This window comes from Petaurus breviceps, unplaced genomic scaffold (genome assembly GCF_028583685.1).
Source record: "Petaurus breviceps papuanus isolate PSGF00001 unplaced genomic scaffold, PetGlider_PUasm1.0 80, whole genome shotgun sequence".
Classification (NCBI taxonomy): Eukaryota; Metazoa; Chordata; class Mammalia; order Diprotodontia; family Petauridae; genus Petaurus; species Petaurus breviceps.
Window position 1 is genome coordinate 3955474 of NW_027186540.1, and position 27286 is coordinate 3982759.

The window sequence follows — 27286 nt, forward strand, 5'->3', positions numbered from 1 at the left end:
AACTGAAGTCCAGTAAGTTTAAATGGTTTGTCCAAGGTCACAAAGGCATTAGAAGGGATGAAAACCAGGTGTTCTTTCTCTTTCTCCTGCAATGGTTCCATCAATTAGCACAGAATTTCATCTGAGAGCACGAAGGAGAGCAAAGAAGAGAGTTCCCAGAAACCACCACAGTATCAGCTCCTGGTTTCCTACTAGTGTATTCAGATATGACTGTTACACTTAGAAACCTTCCCTATAAAAAGAACTGGAAATTTTAAAAGAGAAATATCTTAAATATATGGTAAAAGCATAAATGGAAAATGAGATGGTGACAGACTCATTATAGAGTTTGTGGGTCTATGGAGTTTCTTACGCCTTCAAAAACTGGGTACTGGGATTACTAGGACTCCAATACCTAAGCAACATGTTGACATAAACATATAATGGAGTCAGAGTGAATTCTAGGGATTAAATAATAATAATAACGTCAATGATGATGATTATGATAATGGATTCTGTCTTCAACCAGAAGAGAAACTTGGCAGCCCAAGACCTTGGAGTTGGCAGAGAATTCACTAACTGCCATAACTTCAGAAGATCCCTCCATTATTTCACACACATTAATTTAAGAATTTCTCATTTTCTGAGTTGTCAAGCAAATTTGTACAATCTGAAAGATAACACTATCTCAAAAAGATCATTAGGTATTTTTAAACTAAGCCTGTAGACATTAAGAAATAAGTAGTAAAAATACATACATGAAATCTGAAATCTCCCTTCAGCATCGAACAAAGATCCTCTGCAACATCTGACATGCAAGGATGTAATGTAGCAACCAATCTTGCATAAAATGGTAATAAATCCAATCTGCAAAAAATATATATAGCATGCAATAAAGGAAAGTATATATCAGAGTTCATTCCTTTAAATATAAATTTACATATATGTTTCACATAATTATGAATGTAAAAAAGCATATATTGACCACATATTAGGAGATACCACAATAAAATACAACAAAAGCAATTAATTTATAGAAATTTTTAAAAAGTTAATCCTCTAATGCTTTATGGTATATATTTACAACTTTATTGAAGACATCTGTTCAAAATTATTAATGATCTTAATGTAAAAATATATAAAACCTTGTAACAGTCTAAACCAGGGATGGGGAACCTGCAGCCTCAAGGTCACATGTGGCTCTCTTCATTCTCAAGTGCAGCCCTTTAACTGAATACAAACTTCATGGAACAAATCCCCTTAATAAAAGGATTTTTTCTGTAAAATCTGGACTCAGTCAAAAGGCTGTATCCAAGAACCTAGAAGGCCACATGTGTCCTTGAGGCTACTGGCTCCCCACCCCGGTCTAAACATTTGTCATATAATTACCAAATGACAATACAGCCGCCACCAGTTCAGAGATAATCAAGCACTGCAGTATAGACTAGAAAGTTTATTAATAACAACACTTAGAGTTATCTAAGTTATTTATCTAGAAAGCTCAATTATCTGGAACATGACTGAAAAATAGAAAGAAACAAAAGATCTCTGAGGCATATGTTTTCAAACACAACCAATGCACTGATTTGTTTTGCCTGACTGTACTTACTAATGACAAGGGGGATTATACTGGGGTGATTGAGGGAAGTGAAAGGTCTATCATCGGAAGAGGATAATAATATTAAAAAATAAAAACGTTTCCCTTCTTCCCTCCCCAAAAAGGCATCTGAGCAGACAAAATGTATATGCATTCACTAAAGCTTATTTACTAATTTACAGAGAAACTCTCATTTAGAGTGTATTTTTCTTGCTTTACATATAGTTCTAACAAATTTCCTAGCTGGCTGACTGGTTCACAGCAGACCAGAATAAGCATAGAGCTAAGCTGCACACTAACAGCAAGAAGTAACTGATAACAAGTAAAGAAGAATAAAAATTATAAAAAAGACAATATTTTAAAAAAGCATAACAGTTTGAAGCCATTTAATGTAATAACAAAACTGTAAGCCAATTACTGAAAATTACAGTAAATTATGTTCATAGTGCAAACTCTGAGTCATCAAAATGTTTACTTTTATCTACTCTCTCTCAACTCCATTCTCTTTAGTCAATCCTGACTACTTGTACTCTCTGTTCTCCTCTGACTTCTCTGCACTTTTGTTCCTGATTTGGTTCAATGTCCTCTTTACTTTGGATGTCCTACCTATTGTTACTGCTCTCTCCTAGCTGCTACAGACCCAGCTCAAACACAACTTATTCCAAGAAGACTTTTTGAAGGCATCCAGCACTGTGACTCTCTGACAACACAGTTAAGTGCTTTCATCTTTGGAGAAAGGCTTGGAGAGCTCTCCAGGTTTGGCATTTGAGTTTAGTTCACTCTCTTCAAGGGGCTGTCATGCATTATATACCTCCCACACAGCTGATTCTGAAAGCCAGCATAATGCAGTGATAAGAAGGCTGGTATTAAAAATAAGGAGAGACCTAGATTCGAACCTGTTGCTGTACAGTCGTTTTTCAGTTATTTCTGGCTCTTTGTGACCATTGAGGGGTTTTCGTAGCAAAGATACTGGAGTGATTTGCCATTTCCTTCTCCAGCTCATTTTATAGATTAAGAAACTGAAGCAAACAGGGTTAAGTGATTTGCCTAGGGTCAGCTAGAAAGTGTCTAAGACCAAATATGAACTCAGGAAGATGAGTCTTTCTGACTCCAGTTCCAGTCCCAAATATATACAAAATAAATGAAAGGAGGTTATTAAGGCAGGGTATATGTACAGAGGTTTAAAATGTTAAAATAATGGTGAATGAAGTACAGTGAAATGGGTGCTGGATTTGGAGTAAGGGGCACAGGGTTCAAAACCCAGTCCTGACATTTAATAGCTCTGTAACCTTGAGCAAGCTCATTAATCTGTCTGGGCCTCAGGTTTCTCATTTGTAAAATGAGGAGCATGAAATTAAACAGCTTCTAAGATCTCGCTCTCAGCTACATATCAACTAGCCTAAGATCACCATCCTTCTGTTAGAACACAATATTTCTGGTAAATTCACCAAGTTGTCTCCAAGCAAGTAGTTCCTGTCTAAATCTGAAATTCAGGACCATTTTCACTCAGGAAAAGAAAGTGAGAGAGACAGAGAGAGAGAAAAAGGAGATAGGGAAGGAATAAGGAAGGAAGGAGCACTCCGTAAAAAAAATTAATACTATGTTAATGTACATTTAACGCATTCAGGATCTATACAAATTTCATGCCTATTTTAGCTATGTTTTACACTGTAAGTTTATAGAAAGAAGAAATCTTGTTTGACTCCAATTCATACATAACACGAATTATTATAAATTTATTGTTATTACAAATATAATATAATTAATATAATCTCATGATTTCTTATTCTAAGGAAATCTTTATGATAAACCAGAAATCCGAAGAGGTAAACTCAAAACAACTTTAATAGATTAATGTCAGAATCTTATAGGACAAAGTAACTGGATATTTTATTAGCAAGACATCACTGTCAAATTACTGGAGACTTTCAGTTATTCCAGTTAACCTCCTAATGGATTTTTCCTTAGTTAATTAATAACGAAGCATGTATTTATATTTTCAAGGTCTGAAGGAGTATATGTTCAAAATAAACTAGTTGTAGTTAATGATTATCAAGTTAGTAAACATATACTTATTAACTACAAAAAACACATCAAGCAACAGATTTTAAGATGTTAATAGTTAAGAGTTTAGGAGTTTATAAGAAGAAAAGGGGACATATATTTACAGTTATCTTCCACTCAATCATCTCCCTAAAAGTATGTCAAGTTTCTTTTGGATATGAGATATCTGACTACAGAAAGCTACTAATTTTATCTCCGTTCAAAATATCAAACAAAAATTAAATGTTTGAAGTACTTTGTAATAGTTCAATTAAAGAATACAAAGGAGTTTCCTTCAAGGAAAACAAGCAAAGATGATGCTAAATAAATGAAATATAATAAAGAAAAGGCTGCAATCAATAAATATGAAATTGGCATTCACAAGGCTCTCTTGGTTAACTTTTCATAGAAATGTAAACATTCCTAAAGCACTAGCACCATCAAGTGGCAAGTATCTAGTATAAAATGTCACTTTGGGTATTACTATCAGATGTCCAGGGTTTTTATTGTTGTTTTAAAACTAAGTATTGCTAGGTGTTGCAATGGACAGAGCATTGGGCCTGGAATCAGGAAGACCTGAGCTTAAATGCAGCCTCGGATACTTACCAGCTGTGTGACCCTGGGCAAGCCACTTAACCCTGTTTGCCTCAATTTCCTAATCTATAAAATGAGGTGGAAAGGAAATGGCAAACCATTCCAGCATCTTTGCCAAGAAAAGCCCAAATGAGTTCACAAAGAGTAAAACATGACTAAAATGACTGAACAAAGACAACTTTAATATTTCCAAAATACAGATATTCAAGTAGAATAATTTGCCAACTTGAAAATGCAGAGGACTCCCCTGGAATTTGGCAGGTAAAGTTGTTCAAGTACAAAGAAAGGAAACTTTTGGTTCTACTTTTGAAGGGGACATGATATATACTGGAAAAACTCTTGATACACAGCTGCTAAACTTGAATCTCCTGGCTATAAAGTAACCAAAAACAAATAACAGGCAAAGCCAGATTTGAAACAAAGTTATTTCCCAATTCTGTCATTGTCTGACTTCACAAGGTATAAATTTGTTGTTTAAATGTCTGTAAAATAATTTTTTTTAATCTAAACAAATTTGTTTTTTTTTATTTTTATATATTTTATTAAATATTTTCCAATTACATATAAAAATATTTTTCAACTAAAAAAAAAAACAACTTAAATTTCAAATTCTCTCCCTCACTCCCTGAGAATGTAAAAAATTGGACACTGATGACACATGTGAAGCCAGGCAAAACTTTTCCACATATGTAATGTTGCTAAAAAAAAAAAAAAAGTAAGAAAAATAAAGTTTTAAAAGTATGCTTTAATCTGTATTCAGAGTTCATCAATTCTTTTTGAGTCCTTTGTAAGAGTTTTAGCTCACTGTCTTGAACAGGGTAGTTAAATCTTTTGCAGCTGATCATTCTTTCAATATTGTTGTTACAATGTACAATGTTCTGGTTCTGCTCATTTCACTTTACATCAATTCATATAAGTCTTCCCAGGTTTTTCTGAAACCATCTCTCATCACATACAACGTATTCCATCACAATCATATATCAACCTGTTCAGTCATTCCCCAACTGAAGCGCATCCCCTTGATTTCCAATTCTTTGCCACCACAGAAAGAGCTGCTATAAATATTTTTTGTTCAAATAGGTCCTTTTCCCTTAAAAAAAAAAAAAACCAAACCGCTTTAGGATATAGACCTTGTAGTACTATTGCTCAGTCAATGGATAATTTAAGCACAGTTTTATAGCTCCTTGGCCATACTTTTAAATTGTTCTCCAGGATAGTTGGATTAGTTCACAACTTCACAAAGAATGCATTAGCATCTCAATTTTTCCACATCCCTCCAGCATTCATTTTCCTTTTCTGCCATGTTAGCTGAACTGAGGTAGTGTCTCAGAGTGGTTTTAATTTGCATTTCTCTAATCTGTAGTGATTTGGAGTATTTTTCTGGTAACTACAGATAGCTTTGATTTCTTCTAAAAACTGCCTGTTTATATCCTTTGAACATTTATCAATTGGGGAATGACATTTTTTTAAATTTAGCTCATTCCCTATATATTTGAGAAATTAGGCCTTGTATCAGCAAAATCTGTGTAAAAATTTTCCCCCAGATTCCTGTTCTCCTCCTAATTTTAACTTATAAATTTTGTTTTTGCAATTTCATGTAATCAAAATGACCCATTTTACTTCCTGTGAGCCTTTCTATCTTGTATGGTCATAAACTCTCCCTTATCCATAGAGCTGACAGGTACATTTTCCTCATGCTTCCCTAATTTACTTATGACATCACCCTTTATGTCTAAATCATATATCCATTTTTACCTTATTGTGGTATATGAAGTGAGATCATGGTCCATGCTTACTTTCTGGCTACCTAATTTCCAGTTTTCAGAAAAATGTTTATCAAATGGCCAAGTTCTTGCCTCAAAAGCTTGATCTTTGGGTTTATCAAACACTACTGTGGTCATTTACTATAGTGTACTGTTTACCTAATCTACTCCACAGATCCATTCTATTTCTAAGCCAGTACAGTTGTCCCTTCAACAACAGGGAGGTCAGGGATGCCATGGCCCCATGATTTGGAAAATCTGAGTAAAATTTTTGGCCCTCCCATTGTGCCAGGGAAGTTAATTTTTTTTCCTTTTTCTTTTATGGGGTGTTTGTAACACCTTACTGTAAAATTTGGGTTGATATTATACAACAGCATGTCTATGTGTGAGATGCATTTCTGAGTTTCTAAACTTTTTGTGTGGTGTGAGGCTACTGCAAAACTCCACAAAAATTCCCATTTAATTTCTTATGCCAGTCCACGATCTATCAAAACCATGATAGGGTTGTATTGTTTTAATGATTACTATTTTATAATGTAGTTTGAAATTTGGTACTGCTAGCCCAACTTCATTCATTTTTTAATTGATTCCCTTGATGTTCTTTTTTTTCCTTCAAAATGAATTTCGTTATATATTTTCTAGCTCTATAAAATAATTCTTTGGTCACTGGATAAGTATGGCATTAAATAAGTAAAATAACTTAGGAAGAATTCTCATTTTTGTTATATTGGCTTGGCCTACCCATAAGCAATGAATATTTGCTTAGAACTGTCTGTGTGAAAAGTATTTTGTACTTATGTTCACAGAGTCCTTGGCTTTGTCTTGGCAAGCAGAGTTCTAAGTATTTTATATTGTCTGCAGTTATTTTAAATGGAATTTCTCTATCTCTTCCTATTGGATTTTGTTGATAGCATATAGAAATGCAAGTGATTTATATGGGTTTATTTTATAGTCTACAACTCTGGTATGGCTGGTAATTGTTTCAACTAATTTTTAGATGGTTTTCTAGAACTCTCTAAGAATACCATCATATCGTCTGCAAAGGGTGACAGCTTTTGTTTCCTTGCTGCCTATTTTTATTCCTTCAATTTATCTTGTTGCTGCTGCTGCTTTAGCTAGCATTTCTAGTATAATACTGAATAGTAGTGATAATGGACATTCATCCCTAATCATGTTGGGAAGGCTTCAAGGTTTTCACTGTTAACAGATAATGCTGGCTTTTGGTTTTAGATAGACCTCATTCGTTCCTATGCTTTGTAGTGTTTTTAATAGGAAGGGGTATTGTATATATCAAAGACTTTTTCTGAATCTAAAGATATAATAATGATTTTTGGTTTTGTAATTGTGGTCAATCATATTGATAGGTTTTCCTAATATTGAACTAGCTATGCAATCCTGGTATAAATCTCACCAGACCATAATGTATAATCTTTTTGACACATTGCTGCAAGTACCATGCTAGCATTTTACTTAAAATTTTTACATCAATATTCATTAGGGAAAGTGGTCTATAGTTTTCTTTCTTTGTTTTTACTCTCTCTGGTTCAGATATTAAAACCAAAGAGCGCCAGTCTAGAGCTGGGAAAACTCATTTTCGTGAGCTCAAATCTGGCCTCAGATACTTTCCAGAAAGGCAAAAACATGGTCCCTGCCCTCAAGGAGTTCACATTTTAATGAAGGTAATGACAGGTCAAAATTTACACATGCAAGATATTTATAAAAATAGAAGGTAATCTCAAAGGGAAGGCAGGTAAATGGTGCAGTGAATAGATTGCTGGGTCTGGAGTCTGAAAGACCTGAATTCAAATCTGGCTTCAGATACTTACTAGCTGTGTGACCATGGGAAAGTCACTTAATAACTATTTGCTTCAGTTTTCTCATCTATAAAATGAGCTGGGGAAGGAAATGGCAAACCACTCCCGTATCTTTGCCAAGAAAACCCCAAATGGAGTCAAGAAGAGTGGGACAAAACTGAAAAACAACATTCATTAAGAAAACTGGTCTATAGTTTTCTTTCTGTTTTTACTCTCACTGGTTTAGGGATCAAAATCATATCTGTGTCATAAAAGATATTTGGTAAGATTCCTTCTTTACCTATTTTTAGTGTTCCTTAAATATTTGGTTGAATTTACTTGTAAATTCTTCTGACCCTGGTAATTTTTTCTTATGGAGCTCATTTATGGCTTATTGAATTCCTCTGATAATATTATTTGAGTATTCTAAGTTAGTATTAGTTGAGTATTCTATTTCCTCCTCTGTGAATCTGGCCAGTATAGGTTTTTGTAAATATTCATGCATTTCACTAAGTTTTACTGGAATATAATTGGGCAAAATAACTTCTAATAATTGCTTTAATTTTATCTTCCTTGGCAGTACAAGAACCCTTTTCATTTCTGATACTGTTAATATGATCTTCCTTTTTTAAAATCAAATTAACCTAAAGTTCATCTATTTTCTTGGGTTTTTTCCTCCCTCCCATAAAATCAGCTACTAGTTCTGTTTATTAATTTAATGGTTTTGTTTTTTTAATTTTCAATTTTGTTAAGCTCTCCTTTGATTTTCAGAATTTTCATTTTAGTGTTTAATTGGAGATTTGTCCTTTTTCTAGTTTTTTTTTCAGATGCATCGCCAATTCACTGAACTGCTCTTTCTCTTTTTTTACTGATATAGGTATTTAAAGATATAAATTTTCCCCTAAGTACTGCTGTGGCTGCATCCCATAAACTTGTGGATATTGTCTCATTGTCATTCTCTTTTAATGAAATTGTTTTTATGATTTATTCTTTAACCTACTCATTCTTTAGGATTAGGTTATTGTCTCCAATTTTTCATCTCTACTTCCACAGTCCTTTATTGAATGTAATTTTTATAGCATTATGGTCTCAAAAAGATGCATTTCATATTTTTGCTTTTCTGCCTTTGGTTGTGAGATTTTTATGCCATAATACATGTTCAATTTTTTGTGAAGGTGCCATGTACAGCTAAAAATACATATATGCTTGCTATTTCCATTCAGTTTTCTTCAGAGCTCTAGCTTATCTAACTTTTCAAAGATTCTATTCTATTCCTTAACTTCTTTCTTATTTATTTTATGGATATCTTTACCTAAGTCTGAGAGGAAAAGGTTGGGGTTGTCCACTAGTATAATTTTACTGTCTATTTGCTCCTGTATTTCATTTAATTTTTCCTTTAAGAAGATGTATGCTATACCATTTGGTGCATATGTTTAGTATTGCTCATTTCATTGTCTATGATGCCTTTTAGCAAGAGGTAGTTTCCCCACTTATCCCTCATAATGAGATTAGTTTTTGCTTTTGCTTTATCTGAGATCTTCACTGCTATCCCTGCCTTTTTTACTTCAACTAAAGCATGATTCAGTTCCTTTAACTCTCAAATGTGCTTCCTACAAACACAGTGCTGGACTCTGCTTTCTCATGCATTTAGCTACCTGCTTCCCTTTTGTGGCTCAGTTCATCCCATTCACATTCAAAGTTATGAGCATTTCCCTCCCTCTGTATATCTTCTGTTTATCCTTCTCTTTTTATCTGGCCTGCTTTACTTTTGACCCTGCTTTCACTTATCTGCCCTCTTTTGTATCACTGCCCCCTTTCCGGGCACTTCTCATATTCCCTTCCCCTGGTGGGTAAGATAGATTTCTATTATCAATTGAGAATACTTACAGATAGTTCTTGCTTTACTTAAGTGGACTGTTTCACACACCTCTACATACAGCAATTTTTATGTAATGTGAACTTGCCTGCAGACATGGGGAAAAGAGGGATGGAGCAAATAAAGAGGCTATTTGCCCTTGGAGGTAGGGAGCCAGCACACAATTCAAGGACATGAAAAGGCTGGGGTCAAGGAACAAAAAGCAACACATGGAGGCTAGGGCCAAGCATGTGGGAGCCTGGCTGGAACCAAGAGGAAGAATACGCAGGGGGTAGACATAAACAAGAGAAGAGCCAATACACAGGACCAGATAAAGACACGCAGTAGCCAAGCATGGACAAAAGACAGACATGCCAAGCCTGCCATGCAGAGAGGGTGAAAGGGAACAAAGCTCTTCTCTCTCAGCTACAGAACACTCAAGCCCTTGGATCCAGCAATGGTGGCAGTCTCTTCTCATTTCACATGAATGTTTTTTTGGAGGGAGGAAGGGGGAAAGAGGGGAAGAAAAGCTGGAGGCTGTGGAGTACCAAGCCAAGAGGCAGGAGCAAAGAGAGATCATAATATTGTAAAGTTAATAAAGGAATTTGTTTTGGAAAGCAGATTTTTCATAATTCTTTCTGTAAAGTTGAATTTTCATAATGCTAATTTTCATAAAGCAAGAACTGTCTTTATATATTTTTCCCTCTTTGAACTAATTTAGATTGTGAGATTCAAGCACTGCCTCCCCCCACCATCATTTTCCCTTCTACTGTAAAAGCTTTTCTTTGCATGCCTCTTTTACATGTGAAAATTTCCCTATCCTTCTCCCCCTTTCTTACCCCTTCATTTATTTATTTATTTGCTTTTTGGAGGGCAATTGGGGTTAACTGACTTGCCAAAGTCACATGGCTAGTTTTTGTATTAAGTGTCTGAGGCTGGATTTGAATTCAGGTCCTCCTGACTCCAGGGCCGGTACTCTGTTCACTGCACCATCTAGCCTCACCCCCTTCATGTATTTTTTAAGATCATTTCAACTTAATCAACTCATACCCATATCCTCTGTCTTTTAACTTTTAACTGCCCTAATAATGATAAAGCTCTTGGAAGTTACATGTATCTTCTAATAAACAATTCAACAACTGAGTCCCTTAAGATTTCCCTTTCACATTTATCTTTTTATGCTTCTTTTGTAGCTTGAGTTTGAATGACAAACTTTCTATTTGGCTCTGGTCTTTTCATCAGGAATGCTTGACAATCCTCTATTTCGTTAAATATCCATTTTCCCCCCTCCAAAGGATTATACTCAGTTCTGATGGTTAGGTTGTTTTTTTGGTTATAATCCCAGCTCCTCTGCCTTCCAGAGTATCATATTCCAAGTTGTCTTCTCCTTTAACATGAGGTGATAAATCTTGTATGATCCTTACTCTGACTCTGCTGTCTTTGAATAGTTTCTTTCTGGCTGTTTCAAGTATTTTATCTTTGACTCTGGAGCTCTCAAATTTGGCCACAAAATTCCTGAGTTTTCATTTTGAGATCTTTCAGGCAGTGATCAGTGGATTCTTCCAATTTTTATTTTACTCCCTGGTTCTAGGATATCAAGGTATTTTTCCTCAACAATTTATTAAAATATGATGTCTAGACTCTTTTATCATGGTTTTCAGGTAGTCCAATAATTCTAATCTCTCCTTCATCTATTTTCTAGGGCATTTGGGTTTTTTTTCCCAATAAGATATTTTCATTTTATTCTATTTTTTTAATTCTTTTGACGTTTTATTGTTTCTTGATATTCCATGGAGTCATTAGCTTTCACTTGCCCAATTCTAATTTTTAAGGAGTTATTTTCATCAGCGTGAATTTTTGTACCTCTTTTTCTATTTAGCCAATTATTTTTAAAGTTTTTTTAAGGTATTTAAAAAGTATTTTTCATGCCTCTTTTACCTACCTCTTAATTGTCTTTTTCATGATTTTCTTCCTTTGCTCTAATTTTTTAAATTTATTTTTCCTTTACCACTCTTATATGCTCATTTTTCCATGCTATTTCTTTTGAACTTTAAAGCTGGGCTTTGTTCTTGGCTTTGGGGGGCAGAGGGGAGAGACGGAAGGACGCTGTCTTAAGCTTTAGGCTTTTTCACATTAATTTTACTAGTTCTGAGCGTCTGGAAGTTTTCAGTGCTTCCAAGAACTGTGATTTGGGGAGAGGTGTGGTCACTGCTCTTTTGATCTTCATTTTGGTCCTTACCCAAGAAGGACCCCTAATCCCTGAGGATTGTAATCAATACTGCTCCTCACGGCCTCTACTCCCATGGGACCAAAAATGAACTGGAAAGTGAGGGGATATCCATCAATTTGGAAATGGCTGAACAAGTTGAGGAATATGAATGTAATGGAATACTATTGTGCTATAATAACAGGTGGACTTCAGAAAAACTTGGAAAGGCTGAATTGATGCTGAGTGAAATGAGCAGAACCAGGAGAACAATGAAAGCAGTAACAACCACAGCATGCAATGAACTGATTTTGACAGACTTAGCCTTTCTAAGCAATGCAAGGACCAAAAACAATTCCAAAGGACTCATGATGGAAAATGCCATCCACATCAAGAGAAAGAACTATGGATTCTGAATGCAGTGTGAAGCAGACTATTTTCTTTTTGTTGTTGTTTTGTTTTGTTTTTCTATCTCACGGCTTCTCCCATTTGTTATAATTCTTCTATACAACATGACTAATGTGAAAATATGTTTAATAGGAATTTATATGTAGAGCCTATATCAGATTGGAGGCTCTCTTGGGGGGGGAGGAGGAGGCTGGGGAGAAAAATTTAAATTTATGGAAGTGAATGTTAAAAACTAAAAATAGGGGCAGCTAGGTGGCACAGTGAATACAGCACTGGCCCTGGAGTCAGGAAGACCTGAGTTCAAATCCGGCCTCAGACACAACACAAAACTAGCCGTGTGACCTTGGGCAAGTAACTTAACCCCAATTGCCCTACCTTTCCCTTCCAAAAAGCAAAAAGAAAAATCTAAAAAAAAAACTAAAATAAATTTTAAAAAAAAGAAAATTAGGGTTTCACTCACAATTATGCAAAAGGAAAAAAATTACAACCAAACAAAGAACAGAAGAGGGCAGAAGAAACAATATGGAATACATTAAGATTAAAAAACTTTCCTAAAATCAATGTGGCTAGAGTAAGGGAAAAAAACAAAGATGGGTGGGGAGGAGGAGAAATGAAAACTAATTTTTTTTTGATAGCTCTAATTGCTAAAAAAAAAAAAAAAAAAGTTTTCTCTTATATAACACCTAAATCTCTTTCTCAACTTCCAACCAGTATTCCCAGTTTAGTCTCCTTGAGCCAAGCAGAACAACTCTAATCACTATTATGTTACAATCCAACAGACATTTAAAGACATTTCATTACCCCTGTCTTCTCTTCTCCAAGTTCCTTCAACCAGTTTTCACATAGCATGATCTCAAGGTCCTTCCCCATCCTGGCTACTACAATATTCTAATTATCCTTCATCTTTTATCAATGTCCTACCTAAATGTAGTATCTGAGGGGATTAAAGATACAGACTAAGACATACATTTTCAGACACCATCAATGGGGAAATTGTTTGACTATGCATATTCATTGCAAGGGTTTTGTTTTCCTTTGTCAATGGTGAAGGGAGGGAATAAAGTAAGGATAAAGTAGCAAAAAAAAGGAGGTCATTTTCGACACAACAGAAAATCAAAAAGAATCACATATAATCAGGACATCTGAAAGTTATATGCTGAATTTATTATTGAACCAAAGTGTTGGATTTACAGGAAAAGTAAATTAAACATAAACAGAAATACATAGCCTTACATACAATTCTCTTTTTCTGTTTTACTCTATGTATGAATATGCCCATTTTATTTGGAGTTTATTAAATTCAGAACTTTTACATATAAAATTCTAAAAATAAAGAAATTGTGGCACCTATAATTAAACACAATATTCCAGGTGTGGTCTGAACTGGGAAAAGTAAAATAAGTCTTGGATATTACATGTCTCTACATGGAAAATAAGAGTGCATTAACTTTAGTAACTGCCATATCATACTGTTGATTTGTCTTGAGCTGACAACCTAGAAACTTTCCTCCTTTTCCCCTAAGCTCTCTATGTTTAGGGGTTTAACCAGGGATTCTTAACAAAGGTCCACTAACTTGTTTTCAAAAATATGTTAATAACCATATTTCAATGTAATTGGTTTCCTTTGTAATCCTACATATTTCATGCATTTAAAAACATTCAGAGAAGGAATCCATAGGTTTCACCAGATTTCAAAAGAGGTCTGTGACACAAAAATAAGGTTAATAACTCCTAGCCTAAGCAGCTATTTTGCCTATATCTCTCTGCTATGATTTTGTATTTATATTGTATTACCTGACCTTCTACTTTCTTCTTATGCCTTTTCAGAAATATAAATTTGATTGGTAAGTTCTCTAAATAGCTTTCCTTCTACCTTAGAACTGTTTTACTTTGTGATTCCATAATGCACATATTTTCTTGTATACAAGTTGTGTTCATTATTATAATGAAATAAAAGATTATCTTGAAACATCTTAAATAACTACCTATTTTGTACATAAAATATTCCCTCTCCTCCCAAATCAACAACATCCAATATTTTAACATGTGTATAGTTTTAATAATTTCAAAATTTATCTTTAAATGTCATTCATTATAGTTTTTGGTTATTGGGTTTTTAAAAAAATTCTTAGTGTGGAATGAAGAAGAGTGACTCTTCTAGTAGTAACAATAACAAGTAATACAGTATATATTTTCATCCCTACAGAAAAAACTTCTTTCATTTACACTCTTGGTTGAGTCAAAAGAGGTCCACTCTAATATGAATATCCCAAAAGTAAATGTAAGCACATGTCAAAGAAAAAAGTTATCATACTTCTTTACATTAATACACATTTTTTTTTTAAGCAATTGGGGTTAAGTAACTTGCTCAAGGTTACAAGGCCAGTTATTTTGTGTGGGTGTTAAGTATCTGAGGCCAGAACCGATCCTGGGTCTCCCAAAGCCAGGGCCAGCGCTTTTACTCACTGCGCCACCTGGCCACCCCAATACATATCTTAAGAAGAGATTTTGTTGGGGTTTGCTTTTTTGGGGGGAAAGGTGGGCGGGGGTGAGAGGGGAATCCAATAAGGAATATGACAAAACAACAGTGTCAAGAGGCGACAAAAAAATAGTATCAATTAGACAATAAATCCAAACAGAAACACTGAGCCACCAACAGTCTTCAGTTTGAAAAATGATTTGCATAGTATGTGTATTAGCGATACCTAACTATCTAAAATGTCATGAAGAATTTAGTCTAAGACCCTAGAACAGGACTGCACAACCTGTGGCCTGTGAGTTGCTTATGGCCCGCTGGCCACCCCAAATCCTTCAGTAGGCTGTAGCTTGTGTAGGCCTGCTCTAGATGGAACACGATGCAAAGAGCTTATAAATTTAACTTAACAGAAAGACTCTTTTACATCATGCTATTATCGCTCACTATTGTCCATTAAAAGCACAAAGGCAAAAATATAAGTTAAAGTTTTAATAAGTGTACATTATTGTCCATTAAATACTTTATCTTAAAATTACAGATAAATCTCAACAGAAACTTTACAAATACTTATGTAAAAACCAAATGTAGGTGAAAATTATGAATACTTAAATCAAGCAAATAACAAAAAACGTTTAGGAAGTCAAAAATGGATGCTTGAGGACTTGATAAATCCAGTATACAGGAGTAATACTTCGAGGAAAAAAGAGAATTTGGAGCATAATTAACCCTTAAAATCACTGAGGCAACAAAACTTATCATTATTCTATATTTTTAATGCCTACCTTTGTCTAGGAACTATGAAGAGTGCTCGTACTAGCTTCCTTCTATTTGCTTTTGTGTTCATATTCATGCAAAAATCCATTGCTGCCTACAGAAGAAAAAAAAAATCAAACTTTTTTCTTTTAAAACCTCATTTTAAATACAGAAAGCCAACCTGCTACAATATTTTCAATGATAAATGTTTCACAATACTAATAAAAAGTATTATAAGCACATGAAAAATAACAAGCCCTTATACAGATGGCTCTCTGCGCTGGCTAACAGGGAGGAATATAAGAACTGTAGGTGATAGAAAAAAATAAGGTATCAATAAATATCTAAATAAACCTTAAGAACAGAAAAAAAAAATAAATCCACAGATCCACAGTACTTCCAGAATATAATTCTTCACCATGCAAAGCTAAAAAAATATAATTTAGAAACTTAGTAGTCAACTAAGGTAAAAAGGGGCTTGTTGGGAATCTTAATCCCTTAATTACTGATTACCCTTGTACTAAGTGAAAAAGCAACAAGAAGATAATGTATGTTTAGCAAGTAATTATAAGAAAAATTATAACAGTATTCATTACATGAGAGTTAAGTAGTTATCAGAAATTATTTGGGAAGTTTAGAATATAGCTGGGGAAAATTTATAATGAATCACAAAAAGCACAGAGAATAAACAGTATACCTACTAAAAATAAGGGAGAAATATATTACTCAGAAACTAATCACAGAAACCCAGATTGCTGAAAGGATTCTAGACAACTGAAATTTGGTAGTTCAAGCACAATCCTGCACTGTAGTTTATATGTCATTTAATTTATGTTTCTATGTGTAACACTTCCCCAAATATATGCTATTATTTCTAATATAGCTGAAAAATATTAAAAAACTGGAAAAGGCATATGTAAAAGAGGTCTTTAATAAACTATGGACTAAGGGGCGGCCAGGTGGCATAGTGAGTAAAAGAGCCGGCCCCAGAGTCGGAAGACCTGGGTTCGGTTCTGGGCTCAGATAGTTAACATCCACACAAAATAACTGACCATGTAACCTTGAGCAAGTTACTTAACCCCCATTGCTTAGGAGCGGCCAGGTGGAGCAGTGAGTAAGAGTGCCGGCCCCAGCGTCGGGAGACCTGGGATCGGTTCCGGCCTCAGATACTCAGCACCCACACAAAAATAATAATAACTGGCAATAACTTGAGCAAGTTACTTAACCCCGATTGCTTTTAAAAAATAAATAAATAAAACAAACTATGGACTAACTTTTTAAAAGTAATTATAGCCACATATTACATTAAAATAAAATTAATATTAAATGTTTTGGGTATGTTTACAAAGCACTTTCCTTACAATAATGCATAAGGTATGTTGTTCAAAGATTGTTTACAAAGAAGACAGAAGCCCAAAAAGATTAACTTATTTGCCCAAGATCACATTTAGTTCAGTAAAGAGGAGAAATAAGACTAGAATTCAAGTATTCTCACTCCTTCCTAGTCCAGTAACTGTTTCAGTACACCATGATGCCTTTGATATATTTAACAGTCAAATTCACCATGGTCTTCAAAGTTCTCATGATTAATTCATTAATATCATCAGACATGGAAAGCTTAGTATTTCAGACTGAGGGAGGGCTCTCAAATTTCCATGGTGTATGAAAAATCTCTATTCTCTTCACTGGTTCAGTATAAACTTAAAACTTCAAAAAGTAGGTCTCTGCTAAAATGGTATAACTTGTCATACTTTACTGGAAACTCTTAATTTCTAATCAGAGTTAAACCACTGTACTCATAAAACTATTATCTACAAGTGTCAATCTATCAGTAAGTATTTAAGTACCTACACTAAGCACTGTGGTAGCCACTGGGAATAGAAAGATAAAAATGAAATCGTCTTTCAAGAGAGTGAATCTGCATTTACAAAAATTCTTAAATTGACATCAAAGAAGTTAACCATTAAGTTTACAGAGCATTTTACTAGGTTTATTAGTTAGAATAACAAAGAATAAAGTTGGAAATACTCCAAAGCTATTATAAGTCATTTGCCTATACATCTGAATTATTCTAGACTATCTGAACTTTAAATAATTGGTTATTCCTTTGTTTTGTTTGGTTTGGTTTTTGGAGACAGTGACTTGCCCAGAGTCACATAGCTAGTAAGTATCTGAGGCTTGATTTGAACTCAGGTCCTTCTAAAGGACTGGTGCTCTATTCCACTGTGCCACTTAGCTGCTCCTAATAACTGATTATTCTTACCACAGATGTAGACACAAAAATCCCATCTTTTTGATAATACAGTAAAGTTCTAACAACCTACTTAGAAAGGAAATTTTGTTAACATGCAGAAAACATATAATGCTAGAGGTCTCCATGCAACTTTTAAAAAAAAATATACTATCAGTGAAATAGTCAGGAAAAAACATGGTATGTATATTTCTCTATAAACAAGGAATAAAACGATCTTTGATCATGAGTTCTGTGCTTCAAAAATAATACTTTCTTTACTTGCTTACTGCAGAACCCAAGAAAGCTAATTTGAGTCAATTAAAAAGTCTTAAAACATCTTCAAAGACAGCTAAAAGCCAACTGGCTATGAAAAAAGATAGAAAAAAACAAATATATAAATAACTTTGTTATACTTTAGGGAATTATAAAGGAAAGTAAAGCTAATAACTAGATAGAATCCCTGAAGAAGTCGTCTAAAAGACTATTCATGTAGGATATCATCTAATTCATCTGCATTTACCTTGGGGAAGGGGAAAAATGGCTGCCTTCTTACAGACTCAATCATACACAAGACATGGAGAACATGAAGGTTGCTAATAGCAGGGGCTATGCAGGAGGAACTTTATATCTCCAACCCTATTCCTCATATCATATTTTAAAATTTCATTTGGCTTTTTAAAGATATAATTCCTATTCCCTCCTTTAGACAGCTGATGTAAAAGAAAAAGTGAATCCTCACCCTAATTGTGCTATAATTAAATATATGAACACAACATTGTAATAAAGCAAATATTGCAATCTTAGAGAAGACAGTTTTTGGAGGTTAAAATAGTCACAATTTGAAAGTCTCTCTCACACACTCACACACAGAGGAAAGGGGCACTGGACTGAGAAGTTGGGTGATCTAGGTTCTAGTCTCAGTTCTGATATTAACTGTGTGACCTTGGGCAAGTAGCCTAACCTCTCTGGACTTTAGCTTCTTCATCCAAAGAATTAATACAAAGGTTGGCCTAGATAATATCTGAAATCCCTCACAACTCTAATGTTTTAACAATCTGTGAAATGTTAGCTTTCAATTACCATTTTCTGTCTCCCTCTCCCTACACGTCATTTCTAGGTTATAGGAGATAACCCACTGCCATGGGGGGCTGGAGAAATAGAACATGCTAACAATGATTCACTCTCCATAAAGCCACTGAAAACTTACTGGTGGCCAATAGTGGCAAGAGCTTTTAATATCTGAGTCCAAATGTCACATTACTATAATAGTATGATTCTGTAAATCATCTGAAGTCCTGTTTCCATCATAATAAAAAGATGACAACTCCCCTTTGATGATTGAATATAAGAACTTAATGAAAAAGAAAATAGTTCCAAATACAAAAGATTAATTCCTAATAGAAATGTAGTTTGCTAAAATCATTGTCTGTTAAGAGAAAAATACTGATACATAATCAAATCATTTTTTCAATGGTCTTTATAACCATATTATATATGGGAAAAAGAGAATAGTTTCTCAAGAAATCAAACTGTACAGATGCTGACTTTTAGACTAAATAGCTCCAAAAGTAGGCAGTTATAATCTCTATGGAGTTCCAAAATCCATTAGATGATATAAAGTCACTCAAATGTTTTCAGATTCGGTCAGAAAAGTCAGTTATTTGAAGATAAAATGACAAAGATAAAAACTGAAAAATACACAATTCTACAAATGGATTCTATGGATAAATTCACTACTTAGACCAGTTAGTGCATCATAGGAAAGGCTAAAAAATGTAACATATTCCAAAAAGAGCAAAAAAACCAAAAATTTAACATATACAGACTCATATTAAGTACACCACAAATCATAGGTCATGATACGAGACTGGGGGCTTATATTTGTGGGTAGAGAGATACATAAAATTAATCATACCTTGTCTATGAGATCTCGATTGACACAGTTCGGCAACTGCTGCAGGAAAGCATCTACTATAAGCTTTAGATGAGACCCAGTATTGGCTTCCTCATCTTCTTGTTCTAATTAAAAATTATTATTATAAAACATGCTTTAAAAAACACAAATATGAAAAAATACATACAAATATATTTTGTGTGAGAAATACCAACTCTTGGGGTTATTTTCTTAATCACTGAAAAGATTAATTAAGCATTTTCTGAAGTGTGACCATAGAAGGTTCTGAGTATCCCAAAGATTCTAGAAATACTTCATATTTCAGGTTTCAAATTCTAACCTGTCCCATCCCATATATATGTACACCCACACACATATACACACTCACACACACCTATATACATACAAGATATTAGAAAAAAAAATTTTAATTAAAAAGTAAAAACAGACTGATAAAATGCAGTGGGGTGCCAACTTATCTGATGAAGAAAAATTTAGAAATTACAGGATATATTAATGTTTGTTATCATTAAACATAAAGTATCCAACTACAAAAATATTTTGTAAATAATCACTGAACCATATATTTTCATGTTATGGGAGTATTATTTTTATTAAATGAAATTTCTCCAAACTTATCACACTTAAAATTAAATCTCCAATTTAAGATTCATGCTTTCCACTACCAATCCTTAAATTTTCCGAAACTTTTATGATGTGCAATTAATTTTTGTGCTTTCTGAATGTTAGCTGATTTTGACTACAATTCAAGTGAAAATAATGAAAATTCTTCAAGAACATCATCAACCATTAAAAAGCAAGGTCTTGCAAGAAATTAATGTGAGTTAATCTCTTTGCCAAGTCAGAATAAGAAATAGATAAGGAAGGATATGCCTTCTACAGAACAGCAGCAGCTTTGAAACATGCTACCCATCTTGGTTCTAGTACTCAATTTTAAGAATTTCAAATTTAAGTTTTTAGCTAAGGTTTATAGCTCAGTTCGATTTTTATTAGATTTGTAATAAGCAGAATAAATTTTATCCAGAAATATTTTCAAATAATCAATTTGTTTTATTTCGAATACTGAATCAAAGTCATTGCAACTGGTAGTTTTAACAGGGCCAAATAATGATTATAAAAGAAAATGTTTATCAACTTCAGTTACTCAACTTCATTCCCAACATTATGTTAATACCATCAGAAAAAGAAGCAATTAAATTCACTTTCAAATATTAATTAATTAGTAAAGCTGCACTAATTAAATTAGTCTAATTAAAGTAGACAATAACATATTGAAAATAAGTACACTCTGTTGTGGTTGATGCCAATTCTTTTAAAGTAACAAGCAACTTTACCTATGGAGGAGTCAACTGAATTACACAGGCTGTGTTTAACAACCAACTTTCAAAGTTCCTGAAAATTTAATAATGAGCTCTCTCAAGCCAGCTCCAACATACCAATGGCTATAAAATTAAGGACAGACTTGAAAAAATGGAACTTCTTGTATGAAGTTAATCATTTGAAATGGATATGGTTTCATGATAAAGAATAAAGAATGTGTCAATTTATGAATTCTATACCAAGTCTTGTAATTGCAGCAAAAGGAAAATATTGCACATTGGGTTTTTTTAATGTAAAATAAATCATTAAAAGTCAATAAATGTAATGATTTCTTTTTGTCCCAGTTAATTTGAATACCATTGTTGTCACTTAACAACAGATGTTTTTGGAAGAGCATGTAATTACAAAATCCCAAGAAAACTAAAATATTTCACAATACAGGTATAGAGTCTTTGGTCAAGGTCAAGTCATCAAACCACAGATGTTAACAACCTTTCATAGGTGGCATGCTGTCTTCATTTATTAATTCATTCATAAGAGCTGAGAGTTAACGTTCTACCCTTTGTACTAGGAGAATTATTTATGGGAACACTCCCCCAAACCTTTTAATGGAGCAAGTGAAGAGTGAGAATTGAGGATCTTCTGTACTATTCAATCTCAACAATCCAATCTCAGAAAAAGGCTAGTTCTAAGGACTTTCTTTTACATGTATACATAAAGTTATCAGTTAATACCTTAGCATTTGACAAACATGGCTGCTGGGATCAAATGACAACCTATTGAGAAGACAAACGGGTCATAATTCTACCCAAAAGGTAGGACATACCTGGGGAAGATGAGAGTATTAGGAAAGATGAAGAGAGGTTATACCAAAAAAAGGTAAGGGCACCAAAGACAAACTTTGCCTAGTAAACAATTCTGTGATTATTCAATCATCTTAAAAGTCTTAGGTTGCTGATCCCTGCCATGTACTGACAGTTATGAAGACAGACATACCATGAAAACTTGATTTATTGAAATAAAAGCTAAAGGATTCACCTATATTCTTCAAGCTTTCAAAAACAAAGTCAAGAATATTCAAAGTGGTCAAATTAATAAGTTCAAAAGTAAATATAATTCAGTAGAACACTATTATGATTCTGTTATCTTTGAGTGAACAGTAAAATAACCTAAATCCAGTTTTTAAAAAATTCATGAAGTTACAATCAATTCTATTAAACAGTCTCATGTTATAACCATTCATACATTTACATCAAACAGAATTTAAAGGATTCTTATCAAAAATAATTTATCACCAGCTAATATATTATCAATGAAAAATGTATCATGTTATATTAGTGAGATACATGTGACAGTCAGAGAAGCACTATATTCCTTATCTCTTCTCAAGAACAGAAAATACTATTGCCAAGCATTTTTAAATGAAATAATAACATTAATAATAATAGTTAACATTTACATAGTGCTTTGAGGTTTACAAAGTGATCTGTGCATGTTACTTGATTTTTACAACTCCATGAAGCAGATGGTATTATTATTGCCATATTACAAATGAGGAAATTTGGGCCAGGATAGATCAAGTGACTTAAAACCAAGGTCACATAGTAATACTTAAGTGTCTGAGGCCAGATGTGAATTCAGGTCTTCTTAACTCCACATCCAAAAGTTAAATCCATTGTACCACCTTGCATCTCCCATAATGTAGAAAATAAAAAATTAAGCTCTCCACATCTCACTATACAGTATAAACACTGTCCTATTCCCAATTAAGCAGACTGGAGTTCTAAAATAATTATTTCTTTTATCCTCTTCTCCAGTCCTCTGAGTATGCTTGCTTATTTTATGGGCACACATTCAACACTCCATTCTTACCAATTTATTCTTGCCAAGGCAGCATACAACTAGGTTATTACTGTGAATAATGAATCCCCTCAAATATTGACATTTTTTTAAACCTGTACAATATATTTCCATTGAACTGGAACTAATTACCATATTTCACAGAATTATAACTTCAAATAGTACAAATTCAAATACATGTGACTATGTCAGGGGATTTATTATTCCCACAATTAGGACCTTCTTTATATTAGTTGATAACATTAGGTGGGACATTTTTTAAAGTTAGTCAGTTGTGGGGTTACAGCATCACGGATCTCACAGTGAACAAAAAGACTTACTTACAATCTTAAATTACACAGTTGCATTAAAAGTATTCCAGAAAAAAACATATCATAAAACATATGTTAGGAAACACAGAAATTGAAGTGGAGATCACAAAGAGCCAGTGTAGCTTTATCATTCAGAACAGGTCAGCACAGACAAACCTGATTTCCATAACTGACAAAGTTACTGGACTAACAGAGAATACAGAAGTCATAGTTGACTTAGATTTTAGTGAAGCATTTGACAAAATTTTTCATGCTATTTTTATGGAAAAGACAGAGGTATTGGCTAGAGTATAGAGATCCACATAGCCACAGAGCAATAGGAAAGATATCCAGGCAGATGAATGTGAAGCATAGTTTGGTAGAATTTATAAACAGGAAAGCTCAACCCTTGAGTGAAGTTTCAAAGCAGAATAGCAGTTTGGGATTCTTCCCTATGACACCCAATGTTATTTGCTTTGTTCCAACTGAAAAATCACATATGGATTAGAGACTGCAAGCCCCAGGTAAAACAGGTACCTAAAGTTCTCCAATATCACATCACTGAACACCTTTTGAGTCTTAAAGATCAACTTTCCAAGTACAAAGTAAGGGAGACAAAGCAGTAAATTACTCTGAAAAGGAACTGGGAATCTTAGTGGAATCCAAGGCCAAGGAGTCAATTAAGCTATCTAGGTGACGCTAAGAGGTAATCGGCCTAGGTCAGGGAGGTGATGGTCTTGCTGTACTCTGCTTGGTCAGACCACATCTGAAGTTCTGTGGTCAGTTCTTGGTACTGATATAAGAAGAACATTGCTCTCCCCACAAGCTCTGCAGCTTATGAAAAAGGATGATGAAGGACATTAACTTCATGCCACATATGAGGATCAGTGAAGGAACTAGGGATGTTCACCCTGGAGAAGAGAAGACTGCAGGTATAGGGTGGGTGGTGACAGCCAAGCAAATAAGGTAATGACAGCTGTCTTGAAGCAACTGATGAGCTACCAAAGAAGAGGAATTAGACTTGTTCAGTTTGGTTCCAAAGGGAAAAAGGTAGAGCAATGGATTTAAGTTGCAAAGAGGAAAATTTAGTCTCGATACTTCCTAAGAAGTAGAGCTACACAAAGGTGAAATGGCCTGCCTAGGGAGATGGTGGGCTGCCTTTCCCTATAACTCTTCATCAAAGGTTAGATGACCACTTATCTCCAGCCTTCACTTGGCTGCCAAGGTGATTTTTCTAAAAAGTACAAGCCTGCCCATGTCAGACCCCTGCTCAATGAACTCCAATGGTTCCTGATAATCTTCAGGATCAAAGGTAAAAACCCTCTGTTTGGGATTTAAACCTCTTTACAACCTTGCCCCTTCAATCCCTTCGAGTCTTTTGACATTTTAATTGCCTCCATGTATCCTGTGATGAACCTAAACTATGCTACTTGGAAAAAAAACAAAACTTTGCAAGGGCTACTGCCTCCCCACCCCAGTGCCAGGAATGCTCTGCTCTCTCACCTCCAAATCTCAATTTCCCTGAGTTTCATCAAGATTTGGCTTATATCTTACCTTCCGTAGGAGACATTTCCCAGTGCTTGCAGCTGCTAACATCTTCTGCTCTCAAAAAGTGAGACATGATCCCCTTATCTATTCTATGTATCTCTTATATGTACCTAGTTATTTACATGATGTCTCCCCCAGATCCTTGAAGGCAGGATCTTTTTGCCTTTTTTTGCCTTTCCTTTTATACCTAGCACTTAGCAAATACCTGGTACAAAGCAAGCACTTAATAAATACTCGTTGAATGATTCCTATTCAGGTATAAATTGTATTCAGTGGCCTCTAGGGTTCCTTCAAATTCAGATTCTCTAAGCTAAGTTGACAACACTAACATAATAATGTATATCTTTACTATATATCTATCCAACTTAAGAATCATGTTCAAATAAATTTATGGTTAATTTGTAAATATTGGAAGCATGCAATTAAATTCAGTATTTGGGGGATGCTGTCAAGCAATGAAAAAGTAAAATGTCAATTAAAGTCTTCATTTTCCCATGTACTTCAATGATCAATATCAATAATTTGCATTCATGCAGACATATACAGAATTTTCATTATAAAGATCAGTTCCCTCAAAGTAATCACCTAATAACTTTAGAACACAGGGTCAATAGCTATAAGTTTCTAGTATCTCATATTCTAATAAAAGGGGTTTATGTACAAAATTATCCAAAGATTAAATCTAAATGTTTTACAAAAATTATGCTTTACCTTGTTCATCAAGAAGTTTCTTTGTAAGGTCTTCTGCTTCATCACCACCCTCTAATTCCAAAGTATCATCATTAATTTCCAGGTTCTCCAACTCAAGTTCCAAATCATCTGTATTTGACACATCTTTATTATCCTTAGGTTCCTTTGACTCTATTTCAAGAGACAGCAAAAGGATCTTTGAATTGTGTGTTACTAATTTCAGGTGTGCTGTGTAAAATAGGGACAGGGATCAGGACTGGACCTGTGATTTCATTGGTATAGGAAATTCCCTTTTCAGAAAACTCCCTCTACCAATGCAGGTACAATGCATTCTCTGCAACTCAAAGTCTTAGAGAGTTGCCTAGAAAAAGGAGGGATTAAGTGATGTGCTCAGGATCACAGAATCACTAGGTATCAGAGGTTGGACTTGAGAGGTCTTCCTGGCTCAAAAATCAGCTGTCTACCTACTATATTACACTGCCTCTCATGTAAGTAGACAAGTATTTGATTAAATTATTTCATTTTACTTCTAACACTTAAAAGTAACCATGTTCTATAAACCTTAGCTAGCAACAAATCTGAAAGAAAATTTAACATGATGATATCATAGTTAGACCATCATAGCACTTCACAAGTATATTTCACATTCCAGAAAAAGGGGGAGGGAGGTGGTAATTAAAAAGCTAGTTCTATCTGAAAAGCAAACCAACCAATCAACAAGTATTTTAAGTGCCTATCACATTCCAGGCACTGAACTAGGCACTAGGGGATAAAAGTGCAAGGAAAAAATCAGATTGTTATACTGCCTTCCATTATAATTACAGAAATATTATTAAGAGTGTGTGTGTGTGTGTGTGTGTGTGTGTGTGTGTGTAAAATCTATATTAGGTTATCTACTATGTATTCTGTGTGCTATTAGATAATATCAGAGATAAAAAAATAAATAACTGAACTGAAGGGAGGTTTTGCAGGAAAACATTAAATTCAGTTTTGGACATATTGAGTTTGGACATCTTAATGTCACCAGGACAACTAGTTCTAGATGTTCCTTAGGCAACTGGACATGTTGGACTGGAGGTGAGAAGTATAGACTGGATAAATAGAAAAGAGAATCTTTTGCATGGAAATGATTAATTAAATCCATGGAAGGTGATAAGACCTTGTGAAATAGTAAAGAAGGATAAGAGTAGAGGGTCTCAGACACCCCTGGTTAGCAGTTAGCAGACTTGGATATGGATCTAGCAAAGAAGTCTGAGGAGAGTCAGAGAGGTAGGAGATGAAACTAAAGGATAAGAGCAGTGTCATAAAAATTTAGACGAGAGTACCAAAGATAAGACAGTGATGGGCAGTGTAAAAGCCTGAAGAAAGATCAAGAAGGATGAGAAAATGCCATTTGGAAATTAAGAGGCCCAGCTTCATTCAAAAGTTGAAACTGGAAGCTAGCCCACAGACTGTTTAGAAAAAAAAACACTACTCCACACTACTGCATTTTTGGTAGACCTATGATTTGGAAAGCAATTTGGAATTATGCAAATAGTGATCAAAAGTTACATCTCTAATGCAGAGATATAACTTGGTTTATACCACAAAGGGACTACTGATAAAAAGTAGCCATATAACTCAGAGTGCATAGTGAGAGATTTTTTTTTTGGACACAGCCAATTTGAAAATTTACTTTGACTACACATATTTGTAACAGCAGCTTTGTTTTTCTTGCTTTCTCACCGCGGGGGTGGAATGGGAAGTGGAGGAAGTAGAGAGGTGGCTCTTCATTTGAAAAGAAAATCTAATTAATTAGTTTTTTTTTAAATATTACTATGTACACTTAAATGTTTATAGCATAAATTTATATTTATTTGCAGCACTTCTTATGGTAGTAAACAATGGAAAAAAGCAAATACTCATCAACTGGGGAGTAACTAAAGCTGTGGTACATAAATGAAATGCAATATTACTGTACTCC

General features: G+C 34.2%; 1 protein-coding gene across 8 annotated transcripts in view; it reads right to left on the minus strand.

Annotated features, from left to right (window-relative positions):
• LOC138175985 (regulator of nonsense transcripts 2) overlaps positions 1–27286 on the minus strand; it is a 201454-nt gene that overhangs the window by 127057 nt on the left and 47111 nt on the right. For 7 of the 8 annotated variants that reach the window (XM_069106651.1, XM_069106647.1, XM_069106648.1 and 4 more), the window contains exons 6-9: positions 25345–25494; positions 19616–19719; positions 15497–15582; positions 738–846 (exon numbers count right to left, since the gene is read on the minus strand). In XM_069106651.1, coding sequence (XP_068962752.1) covers positions 738–846; positions 15497–15582; positions 19616–19719; positions 25345–25494 — 449 coding nt within the window. The remainder of the gene's footprint in view (positions 1–737; positions 847–15496; positions 15583–19615; positions 19720–25344; positions 25495–27286) is intronic. The other variant, XM_069106652.1, reaches the window with a different exon arrangement.